This window comes from Musa acuminata, chromosome BXJ1-10, assembly GCF_036884655.1.
Source record: "Musa acuminata AAA Group cultivar baxijiao chromosome BXJ1-10, Cavendish_Baxijiao_AAA, whole genome shotgun sequence".
Classification (NCBI taxonomy): Eukaryota; Viridiplantae; Streptophyta; class Magnoliopsida; order Zingiberales; family Musaceae; genus Musa; species Musa acuminata.
Genome location: NC_088336.1, coordinates 21,998,516 through 22,016,733, shown reverse-complemented (window position 1 = coordinate 22,016,733; position 18,218 = coordinate 21,998,516). Strand labels below are relative to the sequence as shown.

Genomic DNA, 18,218 nt, shown 5'->3' with positions numbered 1-18,218 from the left:
TTCTATAATCAGGTAAATCTTCTGCCTGTAAGATTAGAGCGATGATGAGCCTTGATGTTGCTAGAATCGTCAGCCAACAGAACTAATCAATATCCATCCATCTCACTAAACAAAAACATTCATCAACATTTCCTTCATCTATCAATATGCAAACAACAATGTTGCGTATTCCTAGCTTATGGTGCAAGGGTGTCGTTTCGGACCTGTATCCAGATCATCAAATCCATTGGGTCCCTCTTAATCTGGGAGCGACGAAGGAAATGTGCTTCTCCTCGCTACCCGCACCCGACGGAGAAAAGGAAACGCAGCACCTTCTCCTCCTCCACAAAACTAATATAATGGACCTTCTATATCAGCGACCAATGTGGTCTTCTACTGTGAGCCCACCGTAAGCAACAATCCCGCGGTCCCACCCCTCGTTTCATTGCTTTCTGTACGCTTCCAATCTCGATCTCCGCCGTCAGATCAGGTACGCTTTTTTGATCGTTGAGATCATCGCAACGCAGTATACAGCGGGCGCGGTGGCATCGACCCTCAGACGCCGCCTTCCTTCGTGGGTGTATTTAGGCTCTCCGGTTGTCAGTGGCAACGCAAACAACAAAAGCACGAAAGCAGAACGCCTTCGATTTTCCCCTTTCCTCCGCCGAAACTCCGGACGTGAGATCTTTTTCTCTTCTCTACTTCTTTGGTCTGTTTCCCGATCCTCCTTTTGTTGATTTGTTGGTTGTGCTTGACGCTAGGGAATCGATGGCTTGTGTTGGGAACAGCGTCGGCTGCTCGTGGAAGCTACCGGCGATGACACTATCCAAGAATCGTTTTTGCGCCGGTTTGAGTCATAAGGTCTGTTTCCTGGGTCAGCGGCGGACTTGGAGTGCCTTGTCGGTCTCCGGTGCTCCAGAATCTCTCACGTTGTTCCCTCGGGGGAACTTCGTCACGAGGGCTTCGATTGGTGTTAATGGGAAATCTGATGATTCAGACCTTTCCGGCAGTGACAATGGCAGCGCAAAGGATTCCGGTGAGATATTCCGAAACCTTAACTTTAATGTTGTGCGATGTAGTTAATAGTTCTTCGGGGCTTTGATTGAGTGAATAGACATATAATTTTGCTGATGGTTTTAACGGGTTGTTTTAGTTTGATCGATGCTGTCTGAAATTACGGAATCTGTGTGATGATGTTGATTTGTTTGCATCGGCTGTATTTGGTTTAGATTTCAATTTGTTCTCAAAGGGAATGGAAGAAAAATGTTTTGATTGCCTTTGAGAGCAGAGGGGATGGTTGTATGCGTTTGATTTAGAAATCTATCTTTTTTTGTTTTGGAAAAAAAGAAAAAAATGTTTTTCTTATTACCAGATTCTAAAAGTTTGCTGTACTGTAGCAACAGAGGATGACATTCTCCCAAGACCTAAATAACCTACTTGCTTGATAACCTTTGTGGAGTTGTTTCTATGTTGCCGGAAATACTTCAAACTGTGATTGTGATTGGCACTCGAGACGTTGATGAAAGTCTATCCTTTCCTTGTTTCCTGATAGGACCATTGAGGTGTAGAAATATGGACCAATAAGTTTGGACATTGCTGTAGGTATCCTTCTCTGTTGTGCCAAGGTATTAGAAATTACAATGTTCTTCAACTTATAAAGACAGATCTGCATTTAGCATTTGTGACGGAACCTTCTAGTTTAAATCAAAGCACATGATTTTCAGCTTGATGTATAATCTACAATTCATCAGGATGTGATATAGCACAAGCCACTTGTTGTGCATCTTGCTACTCAAGATAAGTACATAGCCCTACTATGTGAACTCTCTCTGTGCAAAAAAGTATGCATATATATTGTAATAGAAGGTTAGAAGATCTTTAATTGGTCACATTCACAAAAAAATTGCACTTTCTTCTAATAATATTCAGGTCTGATATGCAGGTGGCACTTCCAGAATGAGAAATCCCAGCATTACCAGGGGCACAAAAGTCCTTTTGTATCATAATGTTGTTGCTGTTTTCTTACTTGCTGCTTGTAATTTTTCAAATTTACTTTCAAGGCCAATATGTTTTTTTGTTGTTTCTTATTTTTCTTATCTTAATATCAGTTTTTTTCTTTAGCTTAAAATTTCGTTTACCAGCATGATTCTTAACTGACTTTGCTTAGTTTTTCTGTCAGGAGAGAGAGTGGTGGCCTTGGTTATTGGTGGTGGTGGAAGGGAACATGCACTTTGCTTTGCCTTGCAGCGATCACCATCCTGTGATGGAGTCTTTTGTGCCCCTGGTAATGCTGGGATTTCTCATTCTGGAAGTGCCACCTGCATATCAGACCTGAATATTTTTGATAGCAAAGCTGTGATTGCCTTTTGCTGCAAATGGGGAGTTGGACTGGTGGTAGTGGGCCCCGAAGCTCCTTTAGTGGCTGGCCTCGTAGATGATCTAGTTGAGGCCGGGATTCCAACCTTCGGTCCCTCGGCTGAGGCTGCAGCACTAGAGGGATCAAAGGACTTTATGAAGAAGTTGTGTGACAAATATGGCATCCCTACAGCAAAAGTATGTTAAGCTTCTGTTCTGATAGGCTTTATCAGTATATCCTAATACTGGCGCATTAATTTTGCAATACTTCATTAGTGATTCCACTGTGTTTTGGAGGTTGCTTCAGAATAAGTTATCCAGGTATCATAAATGATTAACCTCAGTCATTAACCTAATGAAGTTGATGACCAAGGTTAATCATGGACCCAGCACTCCTGATAGATACTTTTGATCTCGCTTGTTCATTAAAATTTTCTATGTTAAGGTATTATACTGTGAATGTTGAACCCATATATACCCTATGATTATCATTTTTATATTCAAGTCATTCTCTTTCCTCTCAAATGAGTAACACTCATCTTTCGTGGATAATTAATCTCTGATCTTGGTATTTTAATATTAATTTTTTGTTTCTAAAATTTGTGCTCATCCATGCAGTATCGAACTTTTACAAATGATTCACTTGCAAAACAATATGTAAAGGAGCAAGGTGCACCAATTGTTGTCAAGGCGGATGGACTGGCTGCTGGGAAGGGAGTCATTGTAGCCATGACTTTGGAGGAGGCATATGAAGCCATAGACTCCATGCTGGTTGATGGTGCTTTTGGTTCTGCTGGTTCACAAGTCATAATTGAAGAATTTCTCAAGGGGGAGGAAGCTTCTTTCTTTGCACTGGTAGATGGTGAAAATGCCTTACCTCTTGAATCTGCACAGGATCATAAAAGAGTTGGTGATGGTGATACTGGTCCAAATACTGGTGGAATGGGTGCATATTCTCCTGCACCGGTACTAACAGAAGAGCTTCAGTCTGTTGTCATGGAATCGATAATTCTTCCGACTGTAAAAGGAATGGCAGCTGAAGGCTGCAAATTTGTTGGTGTGCTTTATGCTGGTCTTATGATTGAGAGAAAAACGGGATTGCCTAAGCTCATCGAGTATAATGTGCGCTTTGGAGATCCAGAATGCCAGGTAAGTAGTTATCCAATTCATTTTTCCAACACAAAAAGCCAATCATGCGATACAATTCCATTCTAGTATCCACTATCTTCGTGGCAGCAAATTATACAGCAAATTGTCCACTATCTATTTTTCATGGCAGAACATTGCAAACTTATATGATTCAGTTTGGCACCTCTAGACCTACTATCTGACTGAAGCATTTAAATTCTGACACATTAGCATATTGTTACTAGGTTCATCGTTCCATGCTTGTAATAAGATTCGGTTCCTTGTGTGGTCATTTCAAGCCATGAGTTAGTCTCTCAGCAAGCAGTCAACTAACATATTTTTTCTGTTTTGTTCCACAATAAAACAGGTTCTGATGATGCGTTTGGAGTCTGATTTGGCACAAGTTTTGCTTGCAGCCTGCAGAGGAGAATTGGGTAGTGTATCACTGAATTGGTCAACTGAATCAGCAATGGTGGTGGTCATGGCCAGTGAAGGTTATCCTGGACCCTACAAGAGGGGGACCATGATAAGAAACCTAGAAGAAGCAGAGCTGCTTTCCCCTATGGTTAAGATCTTTCATGCAAGCACTGATTTCGACTCAAATGGTGATTTCATTGCTGCCGGTGGTCGAGTGCTCGGAGTTACCGCAAAGGGAAAAGACATTGAAGAAGCTAGAGAAAGAGTTTATGATGCAGTTCAAGCAATTGACTGGCCCGAAGGATTCTGCCGCCATGACATCGGCTGGAGAGCTCTTCACCTCCGGCAGTTAACCAATAACCCATGAGTAGGCTTTTGTAGATATCGTGCTGCCTAATCCCTGATCTAGTTATCTTATGAAAGATCTTGCAAAAAAAACTTCGGGCCAGTCAACTGGAACTGTGCTATTTGATTGATGAACTCTCTTCAACTGAATGTTGAAGCAATTATGGTGCAATGTAATGAGAACAAATTTGGGGTGGTATATTAAAATATTGTCAAGTGGAACTAAAAGGTTACTGAGACTCTGTTATTATGTGATCATAAAGGTCACAATATTTCATCTAACCCAATTTTAGTTTCAGATTACTAGCAAAGTTGCAGCATATCACCGAAGTCAAATTTTCATTGTTTCCACATCCTGAGTCCCCTGTGTTCCCTATGCTGTCATTTTATGGTCAGAACTTTGCAGAAACACAATTGCTTCAGAATAAGCAAATGTCATCACTTTTGGTAGCCATTGGAAATGCTTCACCATATGAATATGAGATTTCTTTGCAAAAGGACCACATGCTGCAACCTGTTTTGGTCCAGCATATGTTGTCTCCCTCCAAAACACTGAAAGTACATAGCAAGATTTAGTACTTAATAGCTGCAGGAGAATGCTGCATGAAACAAGCATGATAAAATCTGGTGAACTCCCAGTTGTAGTTGATGCCCTTGATGAGCATACTGAGTCGGAGATTGAAGATGCAGAACATGAGTAAGAAAAACACAGTTACTTAACAGGGAAATTGAGAGGGCACACACCGATGAACAGCTGAACTTTGTTGATAAATCAATAGGGGAGAAGTACATTTTGACAAGTGACCAAGGGGCATATGGGCTTGTACAAGATCTGAATGGATCAAGGAGGGATTGAAAGCTAGGGAGAAGCGAAGGCATGGTGGTCATGAGAAGGCCAAATGATCCCTTCTCTTGGGCAAGGTAGAGGAGCCGGTTGAGCGAGGTATGTTGGATAGAGTTGCCCTGGCATCAAGACTGAGAAGTCAACTGTGCTTGAAGTTGCCACCTACAGAAAGAGAACCAGAATTAATTTTATGCACAAGTGATAAAAGAGAGAACTAAAAACTGTGGAATTCATGTATAACACAGAACTAAAAGAGAAGTCATCCATGTCAAGGAAGTCTGTGTTACTGAAATCATCATAAAGCTGAATCTTTTCTGGATGTGGAGTTCAATTTTCATGTCCTTTTGGTCGATTGCAGTGGGAAGGATGATATTTCTAAAGAGATTCAAACTGACATGCTTGTAAACTTACATTTTGCCAGTTCTTGATCATCTTTGGAGGCATCTGATCCTGTTCTTGGCGCATCTCCAGGTGTCCATGAGCATTGGTTTGAGATGGTGGGTGAGAGGCCCTTGATCTGAGTAAATGCTCGAAGATCGCCATGACGAGGAACATGGATACCAAGATTGCTGTTGCAATGAAGCCAAAGGAGAGAGCATTCATGGACGAGCTCAAGTCCTTGAAAGCAGCCTCCTTGTCATTTGTTCCTGATGGAGTTGTGTTGTCACTCCACATCTTTGGTCGATCTCCAAAGCCATTCATGGTGATCAGCTGCTGCTGCTGCTACTATTCTGCAACTAGTAAGGCTCTCCTTTTCGATGTGCTCCGGTTGGTTGAAGGATTAGCTCAATAAGGCAGGGGAAACTAAGATGATAGCCATCGTAACTTCGGCACCACCTTTGAATCCTTTTGCCACCACAAGCAGCTGTCTTTGTCCAAGCACTTTCAGAATGAAGCAGAACACAAGTCTAAGAACATGTAGAAGATGACGATCAGAAGAAAACTTACCACACTATCAGAAACATCACAGTAAATAAAAAAAGTTCTGAGATCATCAATTCATTTTGTCAAATTAACATCCAATTTGGATTTGCTTTCAACTTATTATTATACACAGTAATCAAGAGCAGTAGTAATAAACTGTGTAGCAAATTAACTAGCAACAAATTTCTTTCCAACCAAAATCTTTTCCTGGTAAGAAGAGATTAAGATAATCAATCAGCAACCTAAATAAAATATTTTTGTTCATTTGAAGGAAGCTAAGCAAAATGTCATAGCAGCACAACAGACCCAAGAAATAAGCATTAATTAGTCATGCAAATATAAGTTTCCTTGAGGGAGAGTTGGGAGTGATGTTTCCCAAGTACTAAGTTGTAAAAGCTAAGCATGTATTCTACTACACATCCACAAAAACTATGTCAAGATCTCCATAGCCTCAAGAGCTACATATTAATCTGGATCCATACTCCCAAGAAAATAGCTTGGAAATCAACAAAAAGAATTGCAGGTTGGTCTCCATGATAAAAGGAAAACTCTCTCCTCACTATGATTGAGTTCATTTAGCACAAATGTCTCATACTAAAACTAACAATTCCTTGAAAGTTGACAGAAAAGCAATATGATTTGGGAGGTGAAGAACAAGCTCAGCTTCAATAGCATAGAAAAGAAAAGAGGGAAAATGGAAGAAATAGCCAACCTTGAGCTTAAGATCACAGCTGATCTTAAACTGAAGCTTCCTGAGAAGACTTTTGTCCTGTAATCTGGTGCTAATGTGGTCTTTGCCTTGTTGTAGCTTAACTACCAAAGAAGGAATAGTTGACGGTGCCCAGGCTGCTTGATCTCACTGCCTATGAACTCACAAGCTGCATTACTGAAGGCTCAAAAGAATGGCAACCCCTAGGATTCTTCTGAAAGCATAGCTCCGTCCCAGTTTCAAGTTTGCCGAGTTCTAATAATCACCAGAAAGAAAGGATTGGATTGGTCACTGTCACAAGCATAAGAGCATTGCTGTCAGTCTGAAAAGGATAAATACATAAATAAAGATATGATGATGGTCTTCTACTGCATCTTCCCTCCACTTGTGAAAGAGGAAAAGCTGCCAGACCAAGGTGTGATCTTTATTTTAACAGATGAAAGGCTGCAAGAATGGTGGAAGACAATGTCTAAACCACATTTGAATGCTGGAAACACATGATCAGATGCCACAGAGAAGCAACTGAGATGATATCAGAGAGAATAAGACGAAGAGTATTATTCCAAGACAGGAAATCTTACAGACATACATCGACAGAAGTACAATGTTCAAGGAAAGAAACTAAAATGAGAGAAATGAGTCTCAGCATAGCAGGTGCATCCAAGGAAAATGATCGAATTCCTCACCTTTGATGATGAAGATAACATGTTAATCCTCCCTAGGCTTTTGCCTGTGACACACAAGGAAGCAGCAGCAGCAGATTTATCCAGCACATGCAGAGACAAAGAAAGGCAAAAGGATTGTAAAGATTCAATTAGTACTCTAACCAATTGGTGTGCACACTTTGCTTCAAAGAAAAAAGAATATGATGCAGAAGCTGCACTCATTAAAAGAAGAGTTGACAAGGCGGCAAACAAGAAACATGGCTTTTTAGGTGTTTCAACTTGATAATGAAGATGTCCTGGAAGAAACCAAAGCCTACAAAGACCTACAAAGTGATGGATTAAGAGGGACAAAATAATTGGATGATCTTTCTGAATTGTATATGGATTAACAGAGAGACAGAATAATGACACCTTGGTTCTAAACATAACCAGCTGATTCAGTATGTGAACCACACACAATATGGTACTAAGTTTCATGCATTAATTGACATTTATTTCAATAAATCATCATTATTCTGTTTTAGGCTTGTCTGAAGACCAAGAAAGGTTTTGGTTTCATGATCCTGAGGTGATTGTAAAGATCAAGCCACTAACTGTGCACAACCATCTCTCAGAATCATGCCTGTTTCTGCTGAAACCAAAGACTTGAATCACTTGATAGTAACTTAACAATTTATAATTTCATTATTTCATGAAGATATATCAAAAACTTTTTCTTCTTTGTCATCATGAAAAAGGACAGTCATCATGAAAGGACTGGCCATGCAAAAGAAGGTCCCCCACATGGTTGGGATACAGAGACACAAGGTGGGAGCCGGAATGGTAAGGATAACTTCATGCATGAATCAAGGCCCCAATTCAAGCATTGATTTTCTCTCAAGGCACTCGAAAAAGAATTAAAAGAAGAAAAAAAAAAACAGTTCCAAGGCATTAAATAAGTTGATAAAAATTTTGATTGTATTTAAAATTAAACTTAAGCGCATGATGATACAAGTCAACTATATGGAAGAATATTACACAAATATTAATTAAAATATTAGATGAAACAAAAGTATGTAGATACATATTTCGGACAGACGATATGCTATAATACCATGAGAGATTTTTTATTTTAATGGATTACCACTTATCCCAAAAGTTTAAGCTATTAGAAGAAGTTTCAATATTAGATTCATAAATAAATTAATAGTAGAATAATTGGTGACAAGATAAGAATATATCGAGTGCGCAACGAGTTACTATAGAGAGAAGTAAGATAAGTAGTAGTAGAAGTCAACATAATATCAAAGCAGACTTACTATGCTATGAGTTTCCTCAATGGAGACCTGACCAATAATACAACATTTAGGACACCTCACTCAATCTACTAAGTAGTCAATGATACTTCCAGCTAGGGATAGGAAACAATCTAGAGATAGCAATTAAATAAAGTGCTGCTGCTGCAACTAGGGGGGCAGACCAAAAGCATGATGAAACAACTTAATGGTGTTTAAAGGGTTCTCAAATCCTGACATTACCAAATGATTGTACAATAAATCCAAAAAAAATCTGTTTTTTTCACTAATGTCACAAAAAACTCAACTCCGTAATTCCCCTTATTAAGTAGAACTCAGAAAAAAATACTCCATAATGTATGTAATTACCATGCCTAAACGCAATCGACAACCGAAAAGATATTAACCTAATGCATTTGCTTGTCAAAGAGATCTTAACTTATCTGCTCAAAACAAAAAGGAAAAGAATTCTTAGCTTGCTTTTGTTTTTCTCTTTTCATGCCAAGTTCTTTTTGGTTTGTCTCATATTTAGGGAAGTCTCACTTTATTGCTTTTCATTCACAGTCAAACTGAAGTCTGACCTTTCTTTTTTTGTGTGTGAAAAAGTTATTATATATATATATTAAAAAAGTATACAAAACTTGATACCTATCTCTGCTTTGATTCTACAGCACTTATTACTAATTAGGCTATGAGGCAGCATCACCTACATGGCCAAGTTAGACCTTTAGCTGAAGGATTAGGACTTCAGTCAGCACAAGTAGGTGCTGAGACATGTATGGATGAAACCTGACATAATGTATTGAATTGATGCATATTGTTTAATAAGATTGATGCATGCCTAAGCCTAATCCAAATTACTATATAGTGGTAATGAAACCTTAACTCGAAAGAGGCATTTCTTGGACTGCATGGGGTAAAATCTCTGGAATAGCTCATGCAAGCATGGATGAAGACTTCCCACATGTCTCTTGTGAGGGACTAAATCCACAGCCCTACTTTATGGGAAGACAATCTTGCCATCATTGGTCTTTCAAGCTCTTTACACATCTAGAATTTAGCAACAAGAGGCAGCTTTAGATTAAACTTTGACATAATCTCAGAAGTTATAAATTTGATCAACATAACAAAATAAGAAAAAGGTTCTAATTAGAAAGCATAATTGTCTCCCTCTCTTCCCAGTGATGACATAACAGCTCAAATGCGATAGTTACACTACCACACTCATTATGAATACTCCAACATATACTGTTGCTGGTATCTCAAACAAATGGAGGGAAATGGCTGCAGGCTGAGGCCAAAGGATCCAAAGGACTACAAAAGCAAGAATAGCTATGATGAACAAGTAGTGTACATGGACCACAAGTATAGCCACATTCCCACATCATCCATACTTTGTTAAATGAAGGCCTTTACCTTTCTACAACCTAAAATGATAATTGATTTGATTTACATTTTCAACATCTTACTAAGGCATGCAACTTGATCTGATCAGAAAGATATATATAAATAATTATGATGTAATTTCTTTCTAATGTGGTTGCTTCCGCTTTGGTACCTACCATCTTAATTGTCATTTCATATTGAAGTTTAAACAGTCGGATGAAATATGACATATAATTTTGTATTCTTAAAAAGTTTATACCTAGTGGTTTTTGAATTTGTCCATGCAAGTTGTCTTCAATGATGATCTTGTCAAATTGAAAGATATCAACTTGAAGACTGAAGCAATCTCTGTTTTTTCAGCGTAATTCTTTTACAAGTAACATTTAGCATTTGAGTCATGTTGATGTTCAATGTGTCACACTGAATTACATGAGAAGTTTCAAAAAATAAAGAGAGATGTATAATTTAATCTTGTGTTTTGCTTTCAGCAACCATCTGCTTTTCTAGGTTGAGAACTTTTTGTAGCACCATTTGCTCATGTTTGCTGTCAAGGAGTATTAGGATTAGGACTACAGTAATGCAAAACTTTGGTTGCTAAAACCATGAGCTGAAGGAGATCTTGGTGTGTGGAGCTTATGGTCACCTGGTTTTAATGTTGGATTACTTGTCTGTTAGTGTAGGAAGATCTTCAACAGTAGTTGCCAAAGGGAGTTGGAAGCCGACCTCTCCACCGGCTGCTCCTCCTCCATGAGGCATGCTTGCCCACATCTTCCACCACCTCTCCTTGATGTGCTCCCTGCTAATGCAGCAGAATACAGCAAACCTGATCTGAATCTGCTAGGTTGTATTCAGTGACTGAGTCTCCAGTGTTCATATACAGCTGGATCATCTGAAGTCAAACTCAGAGAGCTCAATTTGCTGACATTAATTCCACATTTGTAGTCCAAAAAGTCACCACATAAGATAAATGTCAACATTACTGTTTACAAATCCATGTCCTCCCAAGAAAGCCCTTAAATTTCAGATCTGAATTCATTGGCCCTTTCTGATGTTTTCTGCAGTATGCTAAACCACTAAGCGTGTTTATAAGCCACTTCAACTTAACCAACATTTCCAATTTTTCTTATAAGAGATGTCAAAAAAATATGATTCCAGAGCTGAGTTAACTCTCATCCAGTTTTTATGATGCTTTGAAATCAAGGTTTAAAGCTTGATTGCAGTAGAAATACTTACCATTTCTTTGTTGAGATATATACTGGCATATGGAAGTATGAATCTATCCATATTTAGGTGAAATCTGAACTCTAATGAACACAGATAGAGAGCTATTATTTTATAGGATTAAACCATCCATTTACTTCATCTCCTATGCAACCTTAAAGAACCTACAAAAAAAAAAATAATTTAAATCTCTTTCACATTACAATGGTTCAATTTACACATTGGAATTGTACATAATTCTGGCAAATCCAATATACTATGAATGTATCTGCAGAGCTGCAAGTTCAATTTCAGTTATAGTAGATGCCACCAAATTGTAGACATCAATGCTAATTATTTCATCGAAAAGCCTTTAAAATATAATTAGCAGAAACTTTATTATAATCCTCACTTGAAAATGTCAACAAATGCGAGAAATTCAAACTTTAATCTTTGTAGAGAATGAATGGCCAGACTCATATGAACTAGTGGCAGCTGAAGAAGTGTCATCATCTCAGATGAATGGTGAGGAAGGACAATTCGAATTCCACATCTGCATTCATGGTTGATTTCAATGGTGTCACACATTACCACTCAGCTGTTCTGATGGAGAGTTGCATGCTCTTGAAGCAGAAGGACATCATCTTCATGACAGTTCATAGGATCAGGACCTCACAGGAAGATATTGGCTGTGGCTGTGCCACGAGCTGCTCAGAAATCTCTACAGGAATTATTCTAAATTGTATTCCAGAATATTTCTGGAATATTTTTAATGTGGCCCGTAAGATCCGAGTCAAAGTTTCTGAATGAAAGCAGACAAAGATGTGTGCATTAAGATTATTACGTTTGAGATTTTGACCCCTCACCGCCGTCCTTTCCAGACTTTGTTCAGCCTGACATGTGATCCATGCTAGTCCACCAAAGAAACAAAAGAAAAAGCAACACAACATTTAGGGCAGATGAGAAGAATGGCAAGTAGCAACAAAGATGTCATTTTTCTCTGTCATGAATGAAACCCAGAATATTCTGGTGAATAATATACTACCAGCTTATCAGTCAATGGCTTCTAAAAATGTGATGACTCTCATCAAAATCTCATCTTGCAAATAACATGATTCTGATGATACCAAATAATTAGGACGTAAGCGCTTACAGAAACATAGAAATCTGATGAGCCATCAACTTTGACTCCTCTGTCAGCTAATTATTTATTGAGCAAAGCCGAGATGACCAGCCATCATCATGATTGCAGCCGAAAGCTTTCTCTGAACAAAGAGCAAGCAGGATTCCAAGTTCATGGGCAAAAGAAAGGGACAGAACAGACCACTTGAGATCTCCACAGCCAAGAAAAAAAGTCTGCACCACCACCAGAGAACCAATGAATAAGAAATCAAAAAACGATGTGAGTGGAGAAGAATCACACACGCCTCTCGAGTTCTTTCATATTGGCTTATCGGATGCCTCATGCCCACATGTTTTGTTCTTGGCATGATATGAGGGCAGAGATTTGCCACAGTTTCTGCTTTGCATCCATGTAATCGACGGTAACTTGAGCATGATCTGGAGTCGGACATTCGATATGGTGTTCGCCGAGCTTTTCTGTTCATGCTTGAGATCTTCTGAAAGTTATTTGCTTAATCCACATGTTTTGTAGGCAACAAAAATTCTCTTTTCTTATGTACTATATTCTTTGGTATATGGAGATCTCTTGCAAGTATCTATTAGATTCTTATTGGGTTTTGTTAGATTGAGAAATGTGACTTATAGTGTCTGTTATAATCTCATATATATATATATATATATATATATATATATATATATATATATATATTGTTAATTAATCTCTTGAATTATAAACCCACTAAAATATATAAAAATTAATAATACTGTTAATAATGATGATGATAACAATAATGATAGTGGTCAAGATTTGGGGAGCTATAAATCCAGTGGGGTATCCTCAGATTTGATTCATTAATGATTCGAATCGGATATAATTCGAGCATTCATATTGGATCGAATTGGAATTTAGGTCCATTGACGTTCGTCAGCATAGTTGTCATAATAATACAAACATAATTAAAATAAATAAAAATAAATTATGAGGATGGATGCAAGAGGAGACGTTTCCCACCACGGGGGGATAGCGTTTCCCGCTCCAACCGCGGGTTACTTTACGGACCACAAGTCTTTCCCACCTTCCTGTCGATAAATAGAGAGCGCCCCGATGAGCGAGCGGCAGAGCCGATTCCAACACCGGAAGCGCCGCAAGAGCGATCGAGGGAGAGGCAGCGAGGAAGAGAAGAAGAAGAAGACGTGCGAGGGTTGGGCAATCACGGCGTGTAGCGTTGGAGCCGGCCGGTGGGGAACCCACCGCCTCCTCGACCCCGCGCAAGTGGAGAACCTCAAGGGCCGCCCCGGCCTCGTCTTGGACAAGGCGCGTAGTCCCGCGCCCCACGGTGGTCGCGGTGCCCTCCCAAGCGCCGGCGGAAGCCCCTCTGACCTTCTTTTCTTAGCCGGAGGCGGCCGTTCCTCTGTCGTCTCTCATCTCTTAGATTAGTTTAGCCTCCCCAACCCCTTTCCCTGCGTTCCCCTTTTCACGTACGACGACAGAAAGATGCTGACCATCAAGAGGGTTCCCACCGTGCTTTCCAACTACCAGGAGGATTCCGGCGAGTCCCGTGGCTGCGGCCGGAATTGCCTCGGCAAATGCTGTTTGCCTGGTAACTCACAAAATCCCGTCTTGATTGGTTCTTGTTTGCTTCAAGATTTGCCTTTTCCCCCATCTGATTCTATTGAATTTTCTATCTATATTTGCAGTATCAAAGCTTCCGCTTTATGCCTTCAAGAGCGATGCAAGACCGGAAATTTCTTCCTCTGGGGTGGATGAACCACCATCTGATTTTTTCCTCAACAGCCTTCTGCTGGGAGGGGTATTACTATTTTTCGCAATCAAGTTTTGATCTTTTTTGCTTTTAGTGCCTTTCCTTGATTAAGTTTTGGCAATATTGCAGTGGGAGGATCGGATGAGCCGTGGACTGTTCCGGTACGACGTGACAGCATGTGAGACCAAGGTGATTCCTGGCGAGTATGGCTTCGTCGCGCAGCTGAACGAGGGCCGCCACCTCAAGAAGAGGCCCACTGAGTTCCGTGTTGATCGCGTCCTCCAGCCCTTTGATCCTGCCAAGTTCAACTTCACCAAGGTCGGCCAGGAGGAGGTCCTGTTCCGTTTCGAGGCCGGGGAAGGTGACAAAGCTCGATTCTTAGAGAGTGCTGCTGTTGGTGAAGCCAACACCCCCAGTGTTGTTGCAATCAACGTGAGAGATATTCCATACTGCTTTTGTTATGTGGTCTTCGTTGTTGCTATTTCTCTTTCATCTTTCCTTTCTCTTCGTGCAATATATTGCTGAACTTGCTGCTTCTGCAGGTGAGCCCCATCGAGTATGGTCATGTTCTGCTGATTCCTCGTGTGCTAGACTGCTTACCCCAGAGAATTGACCCTGATAGTTTCCTGCTCGCCCTTCATATGGCTGCGGAAGCAGGAAGCCCGTACTTCAGGCTCGGGTACAATAGCTTGGGTGCCTTTGCCACCATTAATCACCTTCACTTCCAGGTAAATCTCCAGCCTTGCTCAGTCTTGCTAATTATTCTCCGCTTATAACTACTCTTAGATTGACACAAGACAATGGCACCTCAATGAAGAGATTGACGAAAAGCTTTGCTTGTCATGACAGGCTTATTTCTTAACCATGCCCTTCCCAGTGGAGAAAGCTCCTACACAAAGGATTCCAGTTGTTAAAGGTCTGTCCCAGAGCAAAGTTAAGGTTTCAAAGTTGCTCAATTATCCTGTGAGGGGCCTTGTTTACGAAGGAGGAAACACTTTGAAAGACTTATCTGATGTTGTTGCCAACTCTTGCATCTGTCTTCAAGAGAACAATATCCCATTTAATGTTCTTATCTCTGACTCGGGCAGGAGGATTTTTCTCTTCCCCCAGGTAAATTAAATTACCGTTGTCATTCCTACCCACCTCTGTTTATCCTAGTGTTGATTTATCTTGTTGGTAGTTTTGTGGATTCTTCTCTTGTATTTTTCCTAGGCAAGCAAACAAGAGAAATGCTTTTCACATATGAAGTAGGTTTGATCCAGGTAAATCATGTGACAGATAGGGTGAGGAAGCAGCACAAATTAGATACAAGGCTTCTGGAGAGATTTTTCCAAATCAATTTATCTAAATATAGTGCCATATGGGTGGTATATAAAAATTGTTTGCTTTGGATGCTTAACTTTTAGGAGATTTACGCTATTTCAGTCATTATATTTCACTTCTCAGTGTCGAAGGGTGATTAGTACTTACGATTCACTTGATTAACTGCCTCTATTCACTTCTACAATTCATTGGCATGTTACTATTCTATAACATGATTCTCATTACATTGTGTAATGCCTTCATGCCTCTGGAGACTCTCAATTAATAGAGAAGTTGTTGAATTTGCTGTGGCAAAGCATGAGAGATAGAATCCTTTGTCAATCAACAAATTCACAATTAATCAATAGATGGATGCTTCAAGGAACTAGATACTACTACTCACACTGACATAGGAGTTCCCCAATTGAGCTTGCACTTGTCTAGCAGCACTCTTCTTTTACTGCCCTTTCTCAGTTGAAGAAGTTTATAAGCACTCTAACATTAAACAAGTATCTACTTTATGATAACAAAGAACCTTTCTAATCAGTTCTCTGTCTTTCCATACTTTGCAGTGCTATGCTGAGAAACAGGCTCTGGGTGAAGTGAGCCAGGAGATCTTAGATACTCAAGTGAATCCTGCTGTGTGGGAGATTAGTGGGCACATGGTGCTGAAGCGGAAGAAGGATTATGAAGAGGCATCAGAGGAATATGCTTGGAGGCTGTTGGCTGAGGTCTCCCTTTCTGAGGCTAGGTTTGAAGAGGTGAAAGCTTACGTCTTCGAGGCCACTGGTCTGGAGTCTGAGGAGGAAAAGATTGAGCCTGAAGAGAATAAAGGAACACCACACCAGTCCTCCACTACAGCGGTCGCTGCCAATCACTTCCCAGAAGGTTGCCTGATCCTTCAGTGAGAAAGACGGTCACCTGTATTGCCTACTGCTGCTATTTGCTGATGCCTAGTTGTTCGAGGGGAATAAAGAGCAGATGTTCTATTTTCACATCAGCACTGTCTCAACTATTTCCTCCTTTTTTGTTTATCCTTCATTATAGTTTGCTTAAATATACTGCCTTTTGGATTAATCAGATTGTAGATTTCATTGTATGGATTTGGACCTATTAATAGTTGAAGATTCTCATTGTTCACTTCAGATTCTGTTTGTGTGGAGAGCCATGGCACATTGATTCTGTCCCTGTTTCTCTTGCTGTTTGACTTTGTAGCTTGCCTGTGCATTTCGATCATCATATTACTATACTGCCTGATGGATCTCAGCAAGGAAACACACACAGATTGATGGAATTGAGGAATAATGATTAGTAATGCGAAGAAAGAAGGGAAATTGGCTGATGATAGCAGATAACTTATTTGGAAGTCTTGATTGATACTTCAAAGGTTGTCCATTCCCTCCCCTTTTCTTACGTGTTACGGTGATGAAGGAATTCTTGGATCATGCTTTGCACACATCGCAAAGCATTGAGTGCAGCGAAGTGGAACTTGGAATATATATAATGCTAATTATAGCCGTGAGTTTATATATATATATATATATATATATATATATATAAGGATTTATTCGATGGGATGAGAAAAATAAATCAGGAGATACTTTATATTATCTATATAAATACGAGATGAGGACGAATAGAATACTTCTCATCTCATACCCGTACTCGTACACGAATTAAAATGTTTAGCTCAAACATTAAATATATTAAATTATCAATTCAAATTACATGAGATAAAACTACAATAATAACTCCTCCCCGTAGCCCGTGCATACTTAATCCCTAATTGTAGGCTCTCAATATCGATTGTTTGACTTCATCTTTGTTAGTCCTCCATTATACTCCATCAAGAAAAAATGATTTCTCCATCATTTCATACTCTTTCGAGAAAAAATAATTTCTCTGACGACGAACAATGAACAACGAAGATAATTCATCACCATCTATTTCTTTTTTTCTTTCTATCACACACTCCTTTCTCCCTCCCTCCGTCTTCTCGACATCGCAATTCATGTCACTTCATCACAACACCTCTGCCCCCTCGTCATAGCCTTGACAGGTTATCCTTTGCCCACTTCATCGCAACACATCTGTCCCCTTATCGGAGCTTTCGTAGGTTATAGAGGATACAGAGAACCTACACACAATATAACAAATGCCGATGGCACATCAAATATGCTGTATAAGTTGTATCTTTTCTGTACAAGCGAACTGACAAGTACTCGGATCACGTCCTTCGATCTCCCTCACAAACATTTCCCCCTCTTCCTCTCGAAAATCTTTTAGCAACTCATGCCGTCAATACGGGCAACAAAAGAAGCAACGAACGGCTAAAACGATGGCCGGTACGTTTGCTCCATTCCAAGGTAATCCATCATCTCGTCGTCGTCCTCTTCTTCCTCCTCGTCATCGTTATCTATGCGATTGATGTAAGTTTTGTCTTTTATGCACGGCACTGGTTTTACACCCTGTTGAGAGAACAGTCAACAAATCACCAATTAACAACTGAACCCTGAACCTTCGGGTCTTCTTACCTCTGTGAAGATCTTAATGGCTTCTTCTAACGACTTGCTGCTCAGTATCAACATTGCTGCCTCCTGAAACATCAAGAAACGATGGAACAAAAATGCATCAGCAACCTACGAGTGGATCACATGTACCACACAGATCTCTTCTGAAGAAGAAAGAAGAGCAAGTTACCCTCGCATTCTGGAGCTCAGCGTACGTGAGGGTTCGAGGCTCTAACTCGATGGAAGATGTCCTCTCCATCTCACTCTGCCTCCTTGGGTTGGGTGGCTGTAACAC

At 40.0% G+C, this 18,218-nt stretch overlaps 2 protein-coding genes and 1 long non-coding RNA gene across 3 annotated transcripts; 2 read left to right on the top strand and 1 right to left on the bottom strand.

The window, feature by feature from the left end:
• Positions 1 to 430: 430 nt before the first annotated feature.
• On the top strand, positions 431 to 4,463 carry LOC104000760 (phosphoribosylamine--glycine ligase). The gene is made up of 5 exons (XM_009422891.3): positions 431 to 657; positions 741 to 1,015; positions 2,159 to 2,532; positions 2,953 to 3,483; positions 3,830 to 4,463. The coding sequence occupies exons 2-5, from the start codon at positions 748 to 750 to the stop codon at positions 4,244 to 4,246; spliced, it is 1,590 nt and encodes a 529-aa protein (XP_009421166.2). The 5' UTR covers positions 431 to 657; positions 741 to 747; the 3' UTR covers positions 4,247 to 4,463.
• A 1,305-nt stretch (positions 4,464 to 5,768) lies between these two features.
• Positions 5,769 to 7,778, bottom strand: LOC135595494 (uncharacterized). The gene is made up of 3 exons (XR_010480387.1): positions 7,388 to 7,778; positions 6,705 to 6,992; positions 5,769 to 5,976 (listed from the first exon to the last, which is right to left on the bottom strand). It is a non-coding gene; the product is annotated as an uncharacterized LOC135595494 (long non-coding RNA).
• Positions 7,779 to 13,462: 5,684 nt separating this feature from the next.
• Positions 13,463 to 16,558, top strand: LOC104000762 (GDP-L-galactose phosphorylase 1). The gene is made up of 6 exons (XM_009422893.3): positions 13,463 to 13,949; positions 14,047 to 14,159; positions 14,241 to 14,543; positions 14,654 to 14,839; positions 14,961 to 15,221; positions 15,986 to 16,558. The coding sequence occupies exons 1-6, from the start codon at positions 13,844 to 13,846 to the stop codon at positions 16,319 to 16,321; spliced, it is 1,305 nt and encodes a 434-aa protein (XP_009421168.2). The 5' UTR covers positions 13,463 to 13,843; the 3' UTR covers positions 16,322 to 16,558.
• Positions 16,559 to 18,218: the final 1,660 nt, after the last annotated feature.

What these genes read in the sequence shown, in the direction of transcription:
- LOC104000760 (XM_009422891.3), top strand. Translation starts at nt 748, where the DNA reads ATGGCTTGTGTTGGGAACAGCGTCGGCTGCTCGTGGAAGCTACCGGCG. An exon ending in ATGGCATCCCTACAGCAAAA is followed by an intron (nt 2,533 to 2,952) that starts GTATGTTAAGCT and finishes TCATCCATGCAG; the next exon opens with TATCGAACTTTTACAAATGA. An exon ending in TTGGAGATCCAGAATGCCAG is followed by an intron (nt 3,484 to 3,829) that starts GTAAGTAGTTAT and finishes ACAATAAAACAG; the next exon opens with GTTCTGATGATGCGTTTGGA.
- LOC104000762 (XM_009422893.3), top strand. Translation starts at nt 13,844, where the DNA reads ATGCTGACCATCAAGAGGGTTCCCACCGTGCTTTCCAACTACCAGGAG. An exon ending in CGGCAAATGCTGTTTGCCTG is followed by an intron (nt 13,950 to 14,046) that starts GTAACTCACAAA and finishes CTATATTTGCAG; the next exon opens with TATCAAAGCTTCCGCTTTAT. An exon ending in ACAGCCTTCTGCTGGGAGGG is followed by an intron (nt 14,160 to 14,240) that starts GTATTACTATTT and finishes GCAATATTGCAG; the next exon opens with TGGGAGGATCGGATGAGCCG.